Source organism: Engraulis encrasicolus, chromosome 5 (assembly GCF_034702125.1).
Source record: "Engraulis encrasicolus isolate BLACKSEA-1 chromosome 5, IST_EnEncr_1.0, whole genome shotgun sequence".
In the NCBI taxonomy this organism is placed as follows: Eukaryota; Metazoa; Chordata; class Actinopteri; order Clupeiformes; family Engraulidae; genus Engraulis; species Engraulis encrasicolus.
Window position 1 is genome coordinate 9,379,874 of NC_085861.1, and position 16,081 is coordinate 9,395,954.

The 16,081-nt window shown below is 42.8% G+C and overlaps 1 protein-coding gene and 2 long non-coding RNA genes across 5 annotated transcripts in view; 2 read left to right on the top strand and 1 right to left on the bottom strand.

Moving 5' to 3' along the window:
* LOC134448921 (nuclear factor 7, ovary-like) overlaps positions 1-16,081 on the top strand; it is a 30,888-nt gene that overhangs the window by 8,832 nt on the left and 5,975 nt on the right. The window contains exons 4-6 of the mRNA XM_063198628.1: positions 10,844-10,866; positions 12,580-12,698; positions 14,916-15,154. Coding sequence (XP_063054698.1) covers positions 10,844-10,866; positions 12,580-12,698; positions 14,916-15,154 — 381 coding nt within the window. The remainder of the gene's footprint in view (positions 1-10,843; positions 10,867-12,579; positions 12,699-14,915; positions 15,155-16,081) is intronic.
* On the top strand, positions 313-7,399 carry LOC134448923 (uncharacterized). Of its 3 annotated transcripts, XR_010034870.1 has the most exons (5): positions 313-369; positions 3,678-3,740; positions 4,319-4,413; positions 6,330-6,490; positions 6,581-7,399. It is a non-coding gene; the product is annotated as an uncharacterized LOC134448923 (long non-coding RNA). The 3 variants fall into 3 exon arrangements; XR_010034871.1 differs by lacking the exon at positions 313-369 and having other exon boundaries at positions 3,207-3,740; positions 6,111-6,490; XR_010034869.1 differs by lacking the exon at positions 313-369 and having other exon boundaries at positions 3,221-3,740.
* Positions 6,893-8,772, bottom strand: LOC134448924 (uncharacterized). The gene is made up of 3 exons (XR_010034872.1): positions 8,692-8,772; positions 7,592-7,663; positions 6,893-7,469 (listed from the first exon to the last, which is right to left on the bottom strand). It is a non-coding gene; the product is annotated as an uncharacterized LOC134448924 (long non-coding RNA).

Consider the following 16,081-nt stretch of genomic DNA (forward strand, 5'->3'; position numbering starts at 1 on the left):
TGAAATAAAAAAATATGAATGTGTAATTACACAACGCTACATTTATATGATATTTCCAGATCGCTATTTCAAGATTAGGCTTTTAATTGTGTGGTAAGCGATCCGATGGCCACTGATTTTGTGCTACCAGAACCAGTAGCATAGGCCTACTTGTGCCAAAATCAAGTTGTTTTGCTAACGAACTAAAATGCATACCCTGGTATTTATGGTTACAGATCAACGCTGAGACCAAGGTTTGCTCTGAGCACTTTGAGAACCAGTGTTTTGTAAAGACCGCCCGTGGTATCACAAAGCTTATAAAGGATGCTGTGCCAGTATCGCCTGGACTTCAGAGAGGCCAAAGAGGAGAATCATCATTCGCAGACCGAGGTTAGTTTGTTCAGTCAATATTCAACTGACATGTGTTTAGCAACCCTCTAATAATAATAATAATAAACTGAGAATAGTTCGCCATAGGAATAGCCTACATTTACATTTAGACAAGACTGGAGAATTAATGTATGTGCTGGAGATAATTGCACCGTTCCGCGGTGTCTCATTCAAATGAATTGCAAAGTAGCATGCTAGCTTTGGCTGTGGGGAGGGTTTTGAACAGGACTGGCCGCGCACGCCGACGCTGTCAGTGTGAAAGGCAGAGAAAAACACGCCGGCCGAAACTAAACTTTAGCATAAAGACCGCGTTCGTCCCGCGACCGTTCCGCCTTGGTATGTTTTGGCCCCTTACATATCGCACGAAGTAGTGGTGCGCGGGCCGTTGATATTTACAGCCCGCCCCAACCCAACCCATCACGCAGCCAACCCAACCCAACCCGGCCCGAAATATTACACAATGATTTTTAACCCGACCCGACCCGCCCCGCTTAATGTTTGTTTTTGTTTAATAGGCCTAAATAAATGTGTATTTTGATATAGCCTATGGGCCTATTAAATAAACATAAATGTAATGTCTGCGGCGGCGCCGAGGGGATGCGTAATGTCCTAGACTGCCAGCTGCGTGTGGCAGCCATTCACCCTTTATTTCCCTCTTGGATCAATAAAGTTAGTCTAGCATGTTGACCGCAGCACATCCACCTGACGATTGTGGTTTTAATTCCATTTTTCGCTGCTACATCAGACACCTAAGCTCTGTGCGTGCCATATGAATTTACTATGATGTGGGGTGCCGGTCGGGTTGTCTGTGTGCTCATGGCTGTGAGACGTGGTGGGGTCGCCACCTGTTAGGAAGCGCATGGACAGCGCTGTTTTTTTCCCTCCCCTTGTTGGAGCTTGTGGGTTGTCAATGGAAGGAGAGAAATAAGCGTGCGCGCGTGCTGGACTTTGCTATTCCCATGGAAAGATGACTACTTTCACAGAATTGCTGTATAGCCAATTGTTATTAAATAAATACTTGGAGATGAATTGCATTTTAGTAGGCTACATGCAAAAGTGACAACGATAGCGAAAGCGAATACCTCAACAGCCGAGTAGACAGGCTGAGTTTTAAAACGTTAAATGAAGACAGGAATGGCATTATCTTACCATTTGACACATGGGACACTGCTACTCACTTTCAGCTGGCTGAGGCGGTATTCCAGGAATCAACAAGAGCCCTGATGTCCTTATAAATGTTTCGATTCAAGTCATCGAACAACAAGCAGTGATGTTCGGGGCGCATAGCTTGTTTATAGCCTGCGCAAGCGTCGCGTGCTTTAGTTTCTTCATTTTTTCCCAATAGCCCTGAAGTATATTCCTCATCTCGCGCCTTGACCAATTATTCGACATAGTCGGTTGTCTCTTTGCAAGACTGTCCTGAACATACATGAACATAAATTATTTTCCTTTCGAACCATTCAGCATCTGAAGTAGGCAACCGCGTAGAGCTCCTTTGATGAATGCAAGACCAACAGTTATCTGCTAATAGCCTAACTAAGATTTGAGGATGAAGTAGCAACTCGCCTATTTTCGATATGCTGGATGACAAGACCTGATTCTAAAACTCAACTCTTTGTAGACTGAGAGGCGCGAGTTTAACATGCATTTGAAGCGCGTTGAGTTGTGGTGCATATCAGCCCTGGATATCAGGCCATAGCCTATGGAAACATCCTGGGTTGGGGCAAACTTAAAAGCAGGGCATATTCGTAACGTTTACCTCGCCAGATATGCATCATAACGTTATAACTAAGCCCGCGATGGGGAAAATGCGCGTTACTCGCAAGGCTGGAACACTTCACCTTGGGAAAGTGACCGCCTCGCTATAGGAGCGGAACACAACAGCCTTCGGGGGCTGAACGCAAGCGCATTCATAAAGGACAGAGAAAGCAAAACGGATTAAATAGCCATAGTCTTTGGAGAATGCCATGATATAAAATAATAGATTAAGTCCTGTGGATCGGTTGTTGTCAGTGTGCTTTTTTATTTCAACTGCTTAAATAGCCTAATGTTCAACAATCAATGTCCATCACCATTAAGCTAAAATATTTAGACGGCTTGCTTCTCTTTGAGTGAGAGCGGGGGGCGAGAGAGCGAGAGCTTCACGTGTGTCCACGCTATAGTGATGCGCGGGAACTAGAACCAGAAGGAGAGCGAGAGCTCCACATTGGCTGCTTGCTTGCATTCTGGTTCTGTGCGCAGGGGGAGAGAGAGCAAGCACATGTGCATACACCGTCAATTCTACTGTCTCGGATGTGCGCTGATGTCAACAGTGTAGGCCTAATTAGTGTAATTATGACGACTGTCTGTGATCTGACCCGACCCGACCGCAACCCGTGGATTCTTAAGAACATAACGGCCCGCCCCACCCGCCCTGCGGGCTAACCCGAGGGCCCCGCTGGGTTCGGGCCGGCCCGCGCATCACTAGCACGAAGCAAAGCGCTCAGGCCTGGGCAGGTTGCCGTGGCAACGCTTCGCACAGCCCTGGCTGGTAGAGCTGTGAAGGATTTTGAATGCCAGGCAGCCAGTAGGGTACAGGGTACAGTACAGGGCAAGCTCGCTTTTATGCTGTTATTGAGAATTTGATTGAATGAGCAGGCGTTGTAAACTATTCTATGCATCAAAAAGCCTTATGTTCTGCGCAGTGCTCCTCCCTCCGAGTCCAACGACTTTTTAATAACTCACTTTTCTAAAGTTTTAACTTGGATTTCTGTCACGTTTAAACGCCGCCGCTCCTGGATCTCTCTCTATGCTGTGCCCTGCCTAGTATTTCTGAGTCCCCTGAAATAGGCTGCCTGCATTCTCTTTTTTAATGCACTGGGCCCTTTCTTTCAAATTAGTCAGTTCGTTTCAGATCTTGTCATTTCTGCTATAGGTGACTGCTCAAGATGTGGCTTCCTGTAGTTCAGAGATAGTTTTCAAAACTGCCTCAAGCTTATGTAGTAGTGTTAAGAATAAACAGGTGTGGAACATATGGCCTATATTTGAATAGTTGTGGGAATAACTGTGGGAACATGGAGCAGCAAGAATAAGCTGTGGGACCAATGGGCTGTGGGAACATAGAGCAGCTGACCCCCAACAGGGTCTTCATGGTTGTATGACCTGAATACATTTTCAAAGCGGAGCCACAGGATGCGGGCTTCTACTCTGTTCCACTATTAGACGCGCCTTTGTCCTGCACCTGGCCTCAGCGAGGTGGGATGTGCATACTCTTACTTTTATAAAAATGTTGTATATTGACCACTAATTCTGTGCATGCTGTCATACAGAGATGATGAACCATTCCTGAAGTTGGACGCCAGAATGCAGGAAGGTGCTGTTTAAGAGCCTAGGTAGGTATTTGCTCTCAAGACACTTGTCTGCCACAATTTAGGAAACACTGTCAAAGTGTGTGAATGACAAAGACCAGCTTACAATGAATTCTCTTCTCTTTTCTTTCTGTGCTGTGTGGGACATGTTTGACATGTAAATAGACCACTAGGCTAGTTCAGTTGTTGGCGGTGGATTTATGTTGATTATAAATACAAGTCCTTTAGTAGGCTAGTAGGCTAACTAATTAATGCGAGCATGACCTACTGTGTCATGCTAAACAAGCAGGAAGCTGGGCATTCTTGGTGACTCTGAGAACTATAATACAGGCCAAGTCGTCATTGTTATAAGATGGTAATAACATCATCAAATATTTGCCCTGTTGAATGGATGTACGTTTTTGCGTCACATCCTGTTGATGCTAAAATTACGTGCACTGTTACATCAAGATTCATGAACTTGTCAGCAGTGCAGCCAGCCTTCTTTCTATGGCCGTAATGTAATCGTTTACAGCTCTCGAAATGAGCAGACAGCTCAGCTGCTTGGTGCATACTCTTACCAATCGGTCTATATTATTCCCTCTTGCATTATTTATTTTCAGGCGGTGGAAGAAGCACTTGCAGGTATGCTACCGACCAGGCTCCTCAACATCAATCCGAGACGGAAGATGAAACGGGATGAAGCAGTTAGATTGAGGTAAACATCTACACACCCCTGTTCAAATTCCAGGTTTTTGTTACGTAAAAAATGTCAGAAAACAAACTAAAAGCTTTAAAAGGGAAAAATAGAAAATAAAACTTCTATTAACATTGTTGCATAAATATGCACACCCTTAAACTAATACCTTGTTGCAGCACCTTTGGCTTCTATCACCGCACTCAGTCTTTTGGGTAAGAGTCTATCAGCATGGCAAACATAGAAGTGACAATATTTTTACACGTATCTTTGCAAAAAGTACTCCAAATCTGACAGATTGCGAATGCATCTCATCTGCACAGTCCTTCTCAGATTGCCCAACAGATGTTCCGTGTCATACAGGACTGAACTCTCCCACTCCCAGTACAGGTCTCTGCGGTCTTCTGAAAAGGACAATCTCATCATCCCCCGAGCCAGACTCCGTACTGTTGGTGACAGAGCTTTTTGTGTTGCTGCCCCCACACTCTGGAACAGTCTACCTCCCAACATACGCCAGGCCCCCACACTGGCTACGTTGAAATCACATCTATTCACAGAGGCATATGGACTTTAACTTCACTGGCCCATCCCCTCCCCCTTTATGCCACTACAATGGCCCCTGTGGAACTGTTCTAAATTCCAACCTCCATGACTTAAGCCCCAGTTACAACTGAAGAACGATAATCACATAGCATAATGCTGTCACCTTCATGCTTCACTTAACGCTTAGTGTTACCTTGGCAATGAGGTGTTGTTACCTTTTGTAATTTTGTCCAAAATGTTAAACCTCGGTTTCACCTGACCATAATACATCTTCCCACATGCATTTGGGAGATTACAGAAGTATTTTTTGCAAAATGTACTCCACCGAGATTTAACTTTTTGGTCATAATTCGAAAGGGTATATTTGGCACAAAACATCACCCCAACAACACCATACTTTAAGTGAAGGGAGCCTTGTTGGGTGTTGGGTGATCTGAGGAGGACTGACTGTGGGAGATTGCACTCGCAATCTTTCTGATTTGGAGGGCTTTGCAAAGAGGGGTGAACGAATATTGCCATATTAATGTGTGCCATGCTGAGACTCTTACCCACAAAAGACTGTGCTGTAATGAAGGCCAAAGGTGCTGCAACTAAGTATTAATTTAAGGGCGTGTGCATTTTTGCATTGCATTGCATTGATTAATAGTTTCGATTGAAGGAGGGAAAAGCTGTGAATTTATTTGTCTTTCTATTTTTTTTTACATCACAAAAACCTGACATTTGAAGAGGGGTGTGTAGACTTTTGGGAGCCACTGTACATGTAGAAATTATGTGTTCATATCTCTAACCCTCTTGGTTTAGCATGATAATGAAAAGAACTGTGAGCAAAAATGTGGCAAGCAGAAAACCAGAGTGGCTAGTGACTTGGGAAAACCCAACTGTGGCCGGAGAGCAAAACATTAATGTCAAACCCTTGTCTGTACCCAGACATGGGTTCCTACCAGGTGTACGGGTACCCAAACACAACCACATCGTATGCAAAGCGCAAGTCTGAATTAAATTTTCTACACACATGTACCTAAAAAGGGTACCACAGTCACCGTGTAGTTTGAATACTTTTACTTGAAGGAGAGGATTGTGCACACAGGTGCAGTACGAAGGTCAACTGTAGTTTTCAGAGTGAGGAGTCTGCACACTTAGAATCGTTTTTGTTGAGTTTTATATTTTCATGGCAGGATAACGTACCTCAACAGTCTTCTTCAGATTCTCTACAAACACAGTCTGAGTGGTGATTAGAACATGCCTGGCATCCAAGGGTGTGGCCAGTTTGTTAACCCTTTACACTCTACACTTTACAATTAGAATTATTGTACACTGTCTGGACAAGATGTAGAATACTACTGAGCGACAGTGATATGTCATGTTCTTAATACTGTTATATCCTGTCATTACAGACAAGGCGGCCGGAAACTTTGATGACCTCAATGACACTGGCTAGGTGAAGGACATCAACAAAATGGCATCAGGTCACCAGACATCAGCTCATAATCCACAACGTCATCAACCATTTTGCGCCAAAAATGAAGCCGTTCACATACCATGGCATCCTAAGCAGGTAATTTCATACCTCTCAGTAACCTCAGAATGTATTAACAGAATAAACAAAATCATCACTTCCCATAATTTCTACCACATGTTTCAATAGGCAGCACTACACTACTGTGCAACAGTGAGAGAGAGCGGGCAAGGACAAGTAAAGCGGACCTACACTACAGCAAGACTTTGACACTTCTCCACGTTAGAGGCAGCCATCACCCCCACCGTTGAGCAGCGGCTATGTGTAACCCCCAAAAGAGGAGATGATCCGACGATGTGTGTGTGGTGTGTGCTTGTGTGTGTTGTATGATATTGTAACACTTCAGTCCTTCTTTTATACTATACAGTGTATACATATACATTTGTGGGTTTGTTTAAAAACCATTGCTGAGGTTAAGAAATGCATTATGACAAATACATCTGATTCAGGTGTACTGTCTTTTATTTGCCACAAATAAATCACATCCTGGAAACCTGTACGATGTGTGGATTTAAAGATCTGCCAGATCTTTGTGACGGCACAGGATTGCAGTGGAACCCAAACATAGCCTACGAACTCCCACGCCATCTCACCAACTGCCGATATGCAGTATGCCTGATTTTTCCTGTACAGCAAAGAAATGTAGAGATTGTGCCTTCATCAAGAATAGGTCATTTGGAATCACAACTATTATTCAATTTACTTTGTGCGTGTGGTGTTGCTATTGCTGTTATTATTATGTTACTAGTGACCCCTTTAGTTGAGTTCAATAGTCTACATGAAATCTCTGCACTTGTGTTACCACTATTGGGATTGGCAGCTCCCTAAATGAAAATGAGAAAAACTTGCCTGGATGAAATGTTATGAACTGTATGCGTTGTGCTGCTTGCTGAAGTAACATGACACCCACATCACCTTCCAGAAATAAAGTGTATACAGGCTACCTAACCAGAGTCCTAGAGACCTATTGCTGCTGTGTGATGAAATCCAGGCAAAGGCCCAAAAGCTTTGGCAATTGCTGCAACATGTAAAAAAGGTAGACAGATTAGGCCCCTGCAGATATGGCATGTGTAGATGGATTCACTAAATTCTTTAACCACTTAAATGGCTTGGGTCAGACAAGCTGGGCTGCACACTGACCTCTTCCATGTTGCCCATGTGGTTTCGTTGGCTGTGTGTGACAACCTCCGTACAAGGGCCGCCGATCAGCAACTGAAGGCAGATTTATTTATTTATTTTTGAAAATGTCTGCACCTTTTTTTATTAAATGTATTGCATTGCACTGGTATCACATTGCATTAAATGTACTAGCCAAGTGACACAGAGAGCAGGTACAGTGTATTGATCTGTACCATTTATGTCACTTCTTAAAGATTCAATTATTCAACTCTATATTCGAAGAGGCCGGTATTGCTCTACCATTTTCCACGAACCAGTCAACTTCCTGGGAGTAATTGCAGTACTTTGAGAAAGTGATCTTTCTAGCCTAATCATTCATTGTGCTTGTGTCAGTATTGTAGTGTCATTGTTTATTTACAGTGTGTCGACGCCATCTACTGGATACTCAGCGCACGGTTCATTTTCTAGCCACTTCATCATTTAATTCCAAAGCACAGAGTGAGCTCTTTGATGCAATGTAGGCTAAATTCACCTAGAGCTCTAGTTGTGTATATCCAATGACTTATGTAGACCTCCTTGTGTATACCCGTTGTGGATCGCTGAATACATAGCCTACATTAAATCCATATTTCGGTCTCCGGTCTCAAGTCAACTGCGGCCGTCTTGCCTACTGTCGTCACCAGCTATGGAGAACACGACAGTGGCAAAATGAATGATTGTTCCAACCGATTTCAATAAAGGTTCTCTGATCTGACCGCTTGAATTGACTATCCGGCTCCCTCTTTTATTGCAATGCTTACCAGCAAAAGTATCAAACACACTTGGATCCTTATAGCCTAGGCTACATTACAAATATCTGACTGGACCATCGTAGGAAACAGGTTTGTACCGGTATGTCTCTCAGTCATGCAGCACACGGAGCTGGATTTCAGTGAAACATTGCACTTACAACATGTTAACTTAAGGTCTCTGTAAACGTGCATTTTGGTCTTTGCAAAACAACTTTGTCATCATGCCAAATGCCTAGCCTGCTAACTTTAAGCTCTTAAAACGCACTCGTCGTGAGCAAAATGAAGCTTGACAGGACACGAACCAGCATATTTGATGAAATGTCTACTCACTTTATTCCTCATCTGCTGTCTGCGAATCTCAACAAGTTCGCCCATGAAATAAACAATTAAAAACAATGTTTTCATAAAAATGAGGTATATGCAACCTTCAGTCATTCCACTCGTCAGTAAACGCCAGCTGCAGTTACCGTAGCAACGATATCAACAATTGCTCTTGAGATCTGTGTCTGATTATTTCAGACTAAACAAACTTCCGCCTCGTTGGTTATGCTAATCAGTGGGAGGAGATTATTTAAATATTCATATTTCTGCTCGCGCGCGTGAGGAAATTCATGTCACCTCTCGCGCGTGAGACGGTGTTTGCGCGCGCGTGGCAGCGTTTGCGCGCGCGCGCAGAGCAAAATTGCGCGCGCGAGAGTGTCTACACGCGCGCGCAGAATAAAATACCTCGCGTGAGCAGTAAGTGGCGCTCGTGGCACTTTTGTCCACATAATAACGCCATAAATATATGATTTTTTTTTACTTATTGGAACTCTCACAAGCAAACTGATTCAACAATTCCAAGATCAGGTTTTGTTGTCACTGGAGTAGTGGAAAAACGTGTCCTTGCCTTGTTCTGTCTTTGCTGTCCAAGTGGAGTCCACTTTTTCTGAGAGTCCCAAGAGACAACAACATAGTAATTCTCCTTAATACATTAATTTAATATATTAATATCCATTCATTCATTTCTTTCTTAAGTAACTCACCCAAGCAACACCTACACCCTAAACAGTTGACTGAGCAAAGAAAGGCGTGATATTTGCACATATTTGCATTTGAGAATAATATGTTGCTGCTGGGTGTCTCTGTAGTGTAATAGTTTACTTCCTTTTCTTATCTGTAAAAAGTCCCTAAATTGCCCCACATTCCAATGTGGTGTGTCTACAGGCTACAAGTGGAGAAGAGGGCACAACAGTTCCGCAATCTGAAGGGAGAATCACAGATACCAAAAATGCTGTGCTTAGTATTGTACGTAGGTAGGCTCTTCAAACATAACGGTAGCTTTGTATCTTGCCAAGTCAAAACACTACAGCACAGGTTTTCAACCAGTGGTGCGTGGCCCACTGGTGGGCCGTGGCAGTATTGCTGGTGGTTTGAGACTTTCTATGCAGTTTTAACTACTACAAACAGGGCTCTATATCAACTTTTAAAATCACCAGCCAAAATGGCTTGTACTGTGGATGTTGATCCTACCAACTAAACTAAACCAGCACTCAGTAAGGGTTCACTAGTAAGTTTAGCTTTTCTACCAGCCATACTGAAGTTTCACCAGCATTTGGCCGTTGGTAGCTGGTGTTAGGGTTAGGGTTAGAGTTAGGGTAGGATGTGGGGAAATTGACATTTAGTATTGGGCATTCCGTTGCATTCCATTGCAAAATGCATTTTGTGTAGATTTAAAAAGTATGCTCTCAAAATATCTGAATGGCAAGATATCACACATAGGTGATAGGACCTCTGAACAGTCGTTTTCAATAATAAAATGCAAAACTCAAAAATGGTGGATAATACACAGTGGGCCATGAACTACTGCTCACTCTGAATGTGGGTCCGTGGGCCAGAGCCGGTTGGAAAACCCCTGCACTGCAGCCTGCCTGCAAACATGGCAACCGACAGTTGGCCGTATGACTCATGCAGTCTGTTATCGGATACATGTTGGTTTTGTAAGCTAGAAGCTAGTCTGACCTACCAAGGCAAAGTGCAGGAACTACATATTTTTTCAAAATTGAGTTTAGACTGACAATTGGTCTTCATAACGCCTCCTTTATCTTGTGACAAAGTCTTGTTATCCAAATGTGTGCTGTTTTAGAGATATTGCTATGTCAAATTTGCAGTAACTACTAGCCTAGCGAGCCAGACCCGCACAGCAAAAAGCCAATTTTCGGTCGCTAGGGGCGTCTAGATTTCTAGGCTAAGTAACTACAATATCTAACCTAATACTAATACTTTACTTTGCTCAGTTTCAATGTTGGCGTACTGCACTTTGCCTTTGTAGGGCAGTATTGTACTGATACTGACTCATACTGAGACTGTGATGTGCTACCTACAGAATTATTCAGCTATACAAACAGAGGGTGTGTGTGTGTGTGTGTGGGGGGGGGCGGGGGTGGGGGTTCTACAGATTAAAGTTCACAATTGATCATTTTGTTATGTTTTTTCTTAACAGAACTTTAAGACTACCCTGAAAAAGTAAGTATATGCATATTTGTACATTATTGATTTTTCACTGTGCATAATTCAGTTCAATTTGATTAACACAGGATTTGATGCCTTCACCTATCGTAAAATATTATTGTAATTGTAATACATGTGTAAGAAAATGTATTCATTTCTTGTTTTTTCCCTTTTACATCAATAGAATCCCCTATTACCTAACCAACCTTACCACCCCATCCATCCCACACCCACCCACACACACACACACACACACACACACACACACACACACACACACACACACACACACACACACACACACACACACACACACACACACACACACACACCTCATGTGTCAGCCAGGACTTAAGTGTGTGACAGGCCTTGGAAACCTGCAAAACACACACAACCGCCAACTACCTGAAGCATGTACTAACTACATTACAGTCAACGAAGCATGTACAGTAGAGTAGATTATAGTACAGTATAGCATAAAGCATGTAGAGTAGATTATAGTACAGTATAGCATAAAGCATGTAGGTAGATACAGCATGAAGCATATAGAGTAGAGCAGTGGTTCCCAACCTATGGGTTGCGACCAAACCTATGGGTCGACAAAGATTCACGGAGGGTCACAAATCCCTCTTGATTTTAAGGGGTTTAATTTTAATACCATAGCCTAATATATAGCCCACGTTGAATAAATGACAAATCATTTAATTAATATATGCATATAAGCAACAAAATCTAAGTGCTACATTAAACATTTTTTCAGTTTTTGAATGAAGACGAGGGAGGTCACCAAAGCTTACAATGGTAAAAATGTGGGTCCCTGAAGAAAAAGGTTGGGAACCACTGGAGTAGAGAACAGTGCAGCATGAAGCATATTGAGTGCAGTTCAGTACAGTAGAGCATGAAGCATATTCAGTTCAGTACAGTAGAGCATGAAGCATATTCAGTTCAGTACAGTAGAGCATGAAGCATATTCAGTTCAGTAGAGCATGAAGCATATTCAGTACAGTACAGTACAGCATGAAGCATATTCAGTACAGTACAGTACAGCATGAAGCATATTCAGTACAGTACAGTACAGCATGAAGCATATTCAGTACAGTACAGTACAGCATGAAGCATATTCAGTACAGTACAGTACAGCATGAAGCATATTCAGTGTAGTTCAGTACAGTGCAGCATGAAGCATATTCAGTTCAGTACAGTACAGCATGGAGCATATTCAGTTCAGTACAGTACAGCATGGAGCATATTCAGTTCAGTACAGTACAGCATGAAGCATATTCAGTACAGTACAGCATGAAGCATATTCAGTACAGTACAGCATGAAGTGCATGTGGCCTCTGCAGCATTAGAGGAAGTGGTGTCTCTACTACAGTACTTTCCAAGTTCCGTCTTTCACTTCCTATTGAATTCCTAAATGGACGTCACATTATAATGCCAGTGAGAGAATCCTTTCAGGGACTGATTCGTAAATCTGTCTAGGAAGAATAAACTTTTTGTTTTTTTCATGTCAGTTTGAAACATTAACGAATAAATCTTACAATATACTGTTGTATATTAAGGGCTTTTTATGCCCAGGACAATATGAGATTTTGGGCGAGGATCTGTAAATGACATCGGGCTGGAATCGAACGCGGGTCCCCAGCCTACTGTAGCAGTGCAGTGCCCTACCGTGTAAGCCACGTCAGGGTCACAAATAAATATTTTTGAATTTTATTGTCATTTCAGGACCAAGTGTTCCTCGAAGGTCCCGGAGATGTTTCCAGATGCTCTACTGGATGTAGCAAACCACCTGGGGAACCTCGGCTTTAAGGTCTGGAAGAAGATGCAAGACATCATTGAATACGGTAAAGCCATTACACATACTCGTTACAGAAAGCCACGCAAGCACACACACACTGTTCCAAAATATATATATTTTTTGTAGTGCTGCTTTACATCTCCTCTCAGCGCCGGTGATATTTTAGAACAGTGGTTATCAACCTTTTTTGAACAAGCAGCCCCTGGATCTCATCCTAAGCCTCCCAACGCCCCATTGACTTCATCGTAAGCCTGCCAACGTCTCCCCGTCCAGTTTTTCTTGATTGCTTACACACAATTTTCGGAAAGTTATTTTGTTCAGTGTTCCACTTTCTGAGGAGGGTATCTTTCTGTTGTAAAACACTGAAATATTTTGTTCAGACTCAGAGTACACAGATGTGTGGCCAAAAATATATTTTACATATTTATCGAAAAAATTTGCACTAATTTGCTGTAAAATATTGGGTAACCACACGAAAGTGATCCCTTGTATTACATATTTTGAGGATCAAAAACTAAAGAAATGTGTGTTCTCACTGCAGCCACTCATGTTTTCATCAGCATCACATGCAATGTGTCTCCTTATGGGGTGATGATTTCAGATAGTAAACAGATATGAAGAGAGTTGGCCCATGTGATGAGGAAGTGAACATAGTATGGCAGTTGATTTTAGTATTTTGAATGACATTGTGCTCCATGCGAGAACCAGGAATTTTCTTCATGAAAATTGTGTCTAACCCAGAGAATTGTGTGTAGTGTTCTGAAAAGAGTGTGTTTTAAAACTGAAATTTGAGTGTAAAGAAGGAATTGTGTTTATTGTTCAGTGACATTGGTTAGGGGAGTTGGGAAATGGGTGAGATGTTTCCAGAATTGTGTGTGAAGTACCAGAACCAGAGTACCAGAAAAACTGTACAAATTTAAATAGACTATGGGTGCGTTCCAATATGCCACCTTGCGTCCTCCACTTGTGCTTGTGACCTCGTACCAGGAAGTAATATGTCATGATGACATCACTGACAGCAGCATTATATTTCAAGATCTCGCAAAAGCTCAATTGTAAAGTCATTTTCTCATTTGCATACTGGATGGTGAATTAAGAATAGTCCCCCAAAAATTGTTTTGGCTAGGCTGACAGCGGGAAAACTGTATTGTTTTCTCCACGGAGGTGGGGCCAGAAGGCGGGGCGAGGCCACAAGCACAAGTGGAGGACGCAAGGTAGCATATTGGAAAGCACTCTATGCCTCCAATGGCAACTAAGCACCGCTCCCTCTCAACTGTATCCTTCCCTTAGGGCTCCCCAACGCCCCCTGGACGACTGTACCGCCCCTGTTGAGAAACACTATTTTAGAAAGTGTTCAAAAAACTAATTCATTTGACAATACGCAACGAGACTAGACAGTCAGATCAGGGTACAGTTGACTTTCGCAAAAGGAGAAAGACATTGATATGTCCAGAGAAAATGCTCTTTGCTCAGCTTCTGTACTCTCTCTGTCTCTTCTTTCCACTACGGCTGTTTTTAATGAGGAACACAAAAAGGGAAAATTGCAGGGCTCACAAAGGTCAGGGGAGAGAAAAACTCCTCTATGCTTCTTATCAGAGGCAACTTCTTTGAAGCTGTATCCTCCTACTCACGTAGTTCACTGCTGAAAACTTAAAAAGGAACAGATCGTACCAGTAAAAATGAAACGAAGGCTTTGCTACTACAGATATTAATTATTTTTACAGAAAGTCATGTAGTGCTCCTTTAATTCTCCTCGTCAGCGCCGGTGATTCTGGACCCTAACACAGCAGGGCCTCACCTTGTCATGAACGAAACATTTTTTTTTAGAAAGTCATGTAGTGCTAGCCTCGCGACGCCATCCTCTGTACTCCACCCAAAGATTTTGGCTCCGCACATCGTCTGGCAAAAGCCTCGAGCTCGGTTCTCTCAGTGTTTCGCCAATCAGCAAACAGTTGAGAGTGGTGACGTAGAACTCACCCGCGAGCTCCGTTACTGATTGGCTAAGGTAACTATATTCACACTTTCGTTTTGTTATTTGTATGCTTTTGCGACGCTATAACGTAACAGGCATGCTAATAAAGCACAATATGGGTTTTAATTTGAGTTTGGAACTTCAATTAATTGAAATGATAGAGTAAGATCAGACCATCTCCCATCGTCCACGGAGACGGATTCCTCATGGCTTTTGCCAGACTGATTGACGGAGTCAACAGTCGGCTATTCGCCCAGGCTAATGTAGTGCTCCTTTAATTCTCTTTCTCAGCGCCGGTGATCCTGGACCCCAACACGGCCGGGCCTCACCTGGTGATGACCAAGGAGCTGACCAGTGTGATATACAGCGACGACGCGGGAGATGTGCCGGACAACCTGGAGCGTTTCGACTTCTACCACTGTGTGCTGGGCAAGGAGGGCTTCGACTCGGGCCGCCACCACTGGGACGTGGAGGTGGGGGACAACTCTCTCTGGTACCTGGGCATCATCAACGAGTCCAACTGCCACAAGGTAACAATATGTCTATCCATTTATCTTATTAAAGACTATGTACATAACCTGTGTAATGACACAGCCCAGACTCCTAACCTACTGGTGTCTGGACATTATCAACGAGCCCAGCTGCCATAAGATCTATGTAGATATTATATTAGTAAATTAGTAGATATAAGTAAGTATACATTTGAATATAAATACAGATTAAATTATTGTCCCACTGGGACGTGGAGGTGGGGGACAACTCCCTCTGGTCCCTGGGCATCATCAATGAGTCCAACTGCCACAAGGTAACAATATCATCATCAACTGGAAATTATAAAAGAAGCGCAACACTGCTACAATTACGGTCATGGTTTTAATGTGAAAGCTAACGTTTCGGTCAGTCAGACCTTCATCAGAGGATGCAGACAGAGTCACTCAGATGAAGGTCTGACTGACCGAAACGTCCGCTTTGACATTAAAACCTTCACCGTACTTGTAGCAGTGTTGCGCTTCTTCTATAATTTTCAAGGGATTTCCATTGAGATAGCTGCACCTGCAAACAAAGATTCAACGTGTGCAGGCCACCTGCTCCATTCTACTTGAAATATCATCATCAACTTTATTTCCAGACACAAGGTTCAAAGAAGATACACAACGCACAGGCCAATATAAAAAAGAAAAACAAGATAATAATGAATAAAAAAATGAAAAACAGATGAATAACACATTAAATATACAGGAGCACACATGTAACAGTGTTTCCATGTGAACCACTGGTAACGCACAACACTAAGAGCAGGGTTTGACAGCAACATAATAATTTGGTTACATGAACCATCCAATCTGCAGATAAATGTATAGATTACATTTCTCAAGAAAACATGGAATATGTAGAGCCCTACACCACAAAACCGTTCACTTGCACTGTTCCACCTGGGCTTCTTAAAGGGACACTGT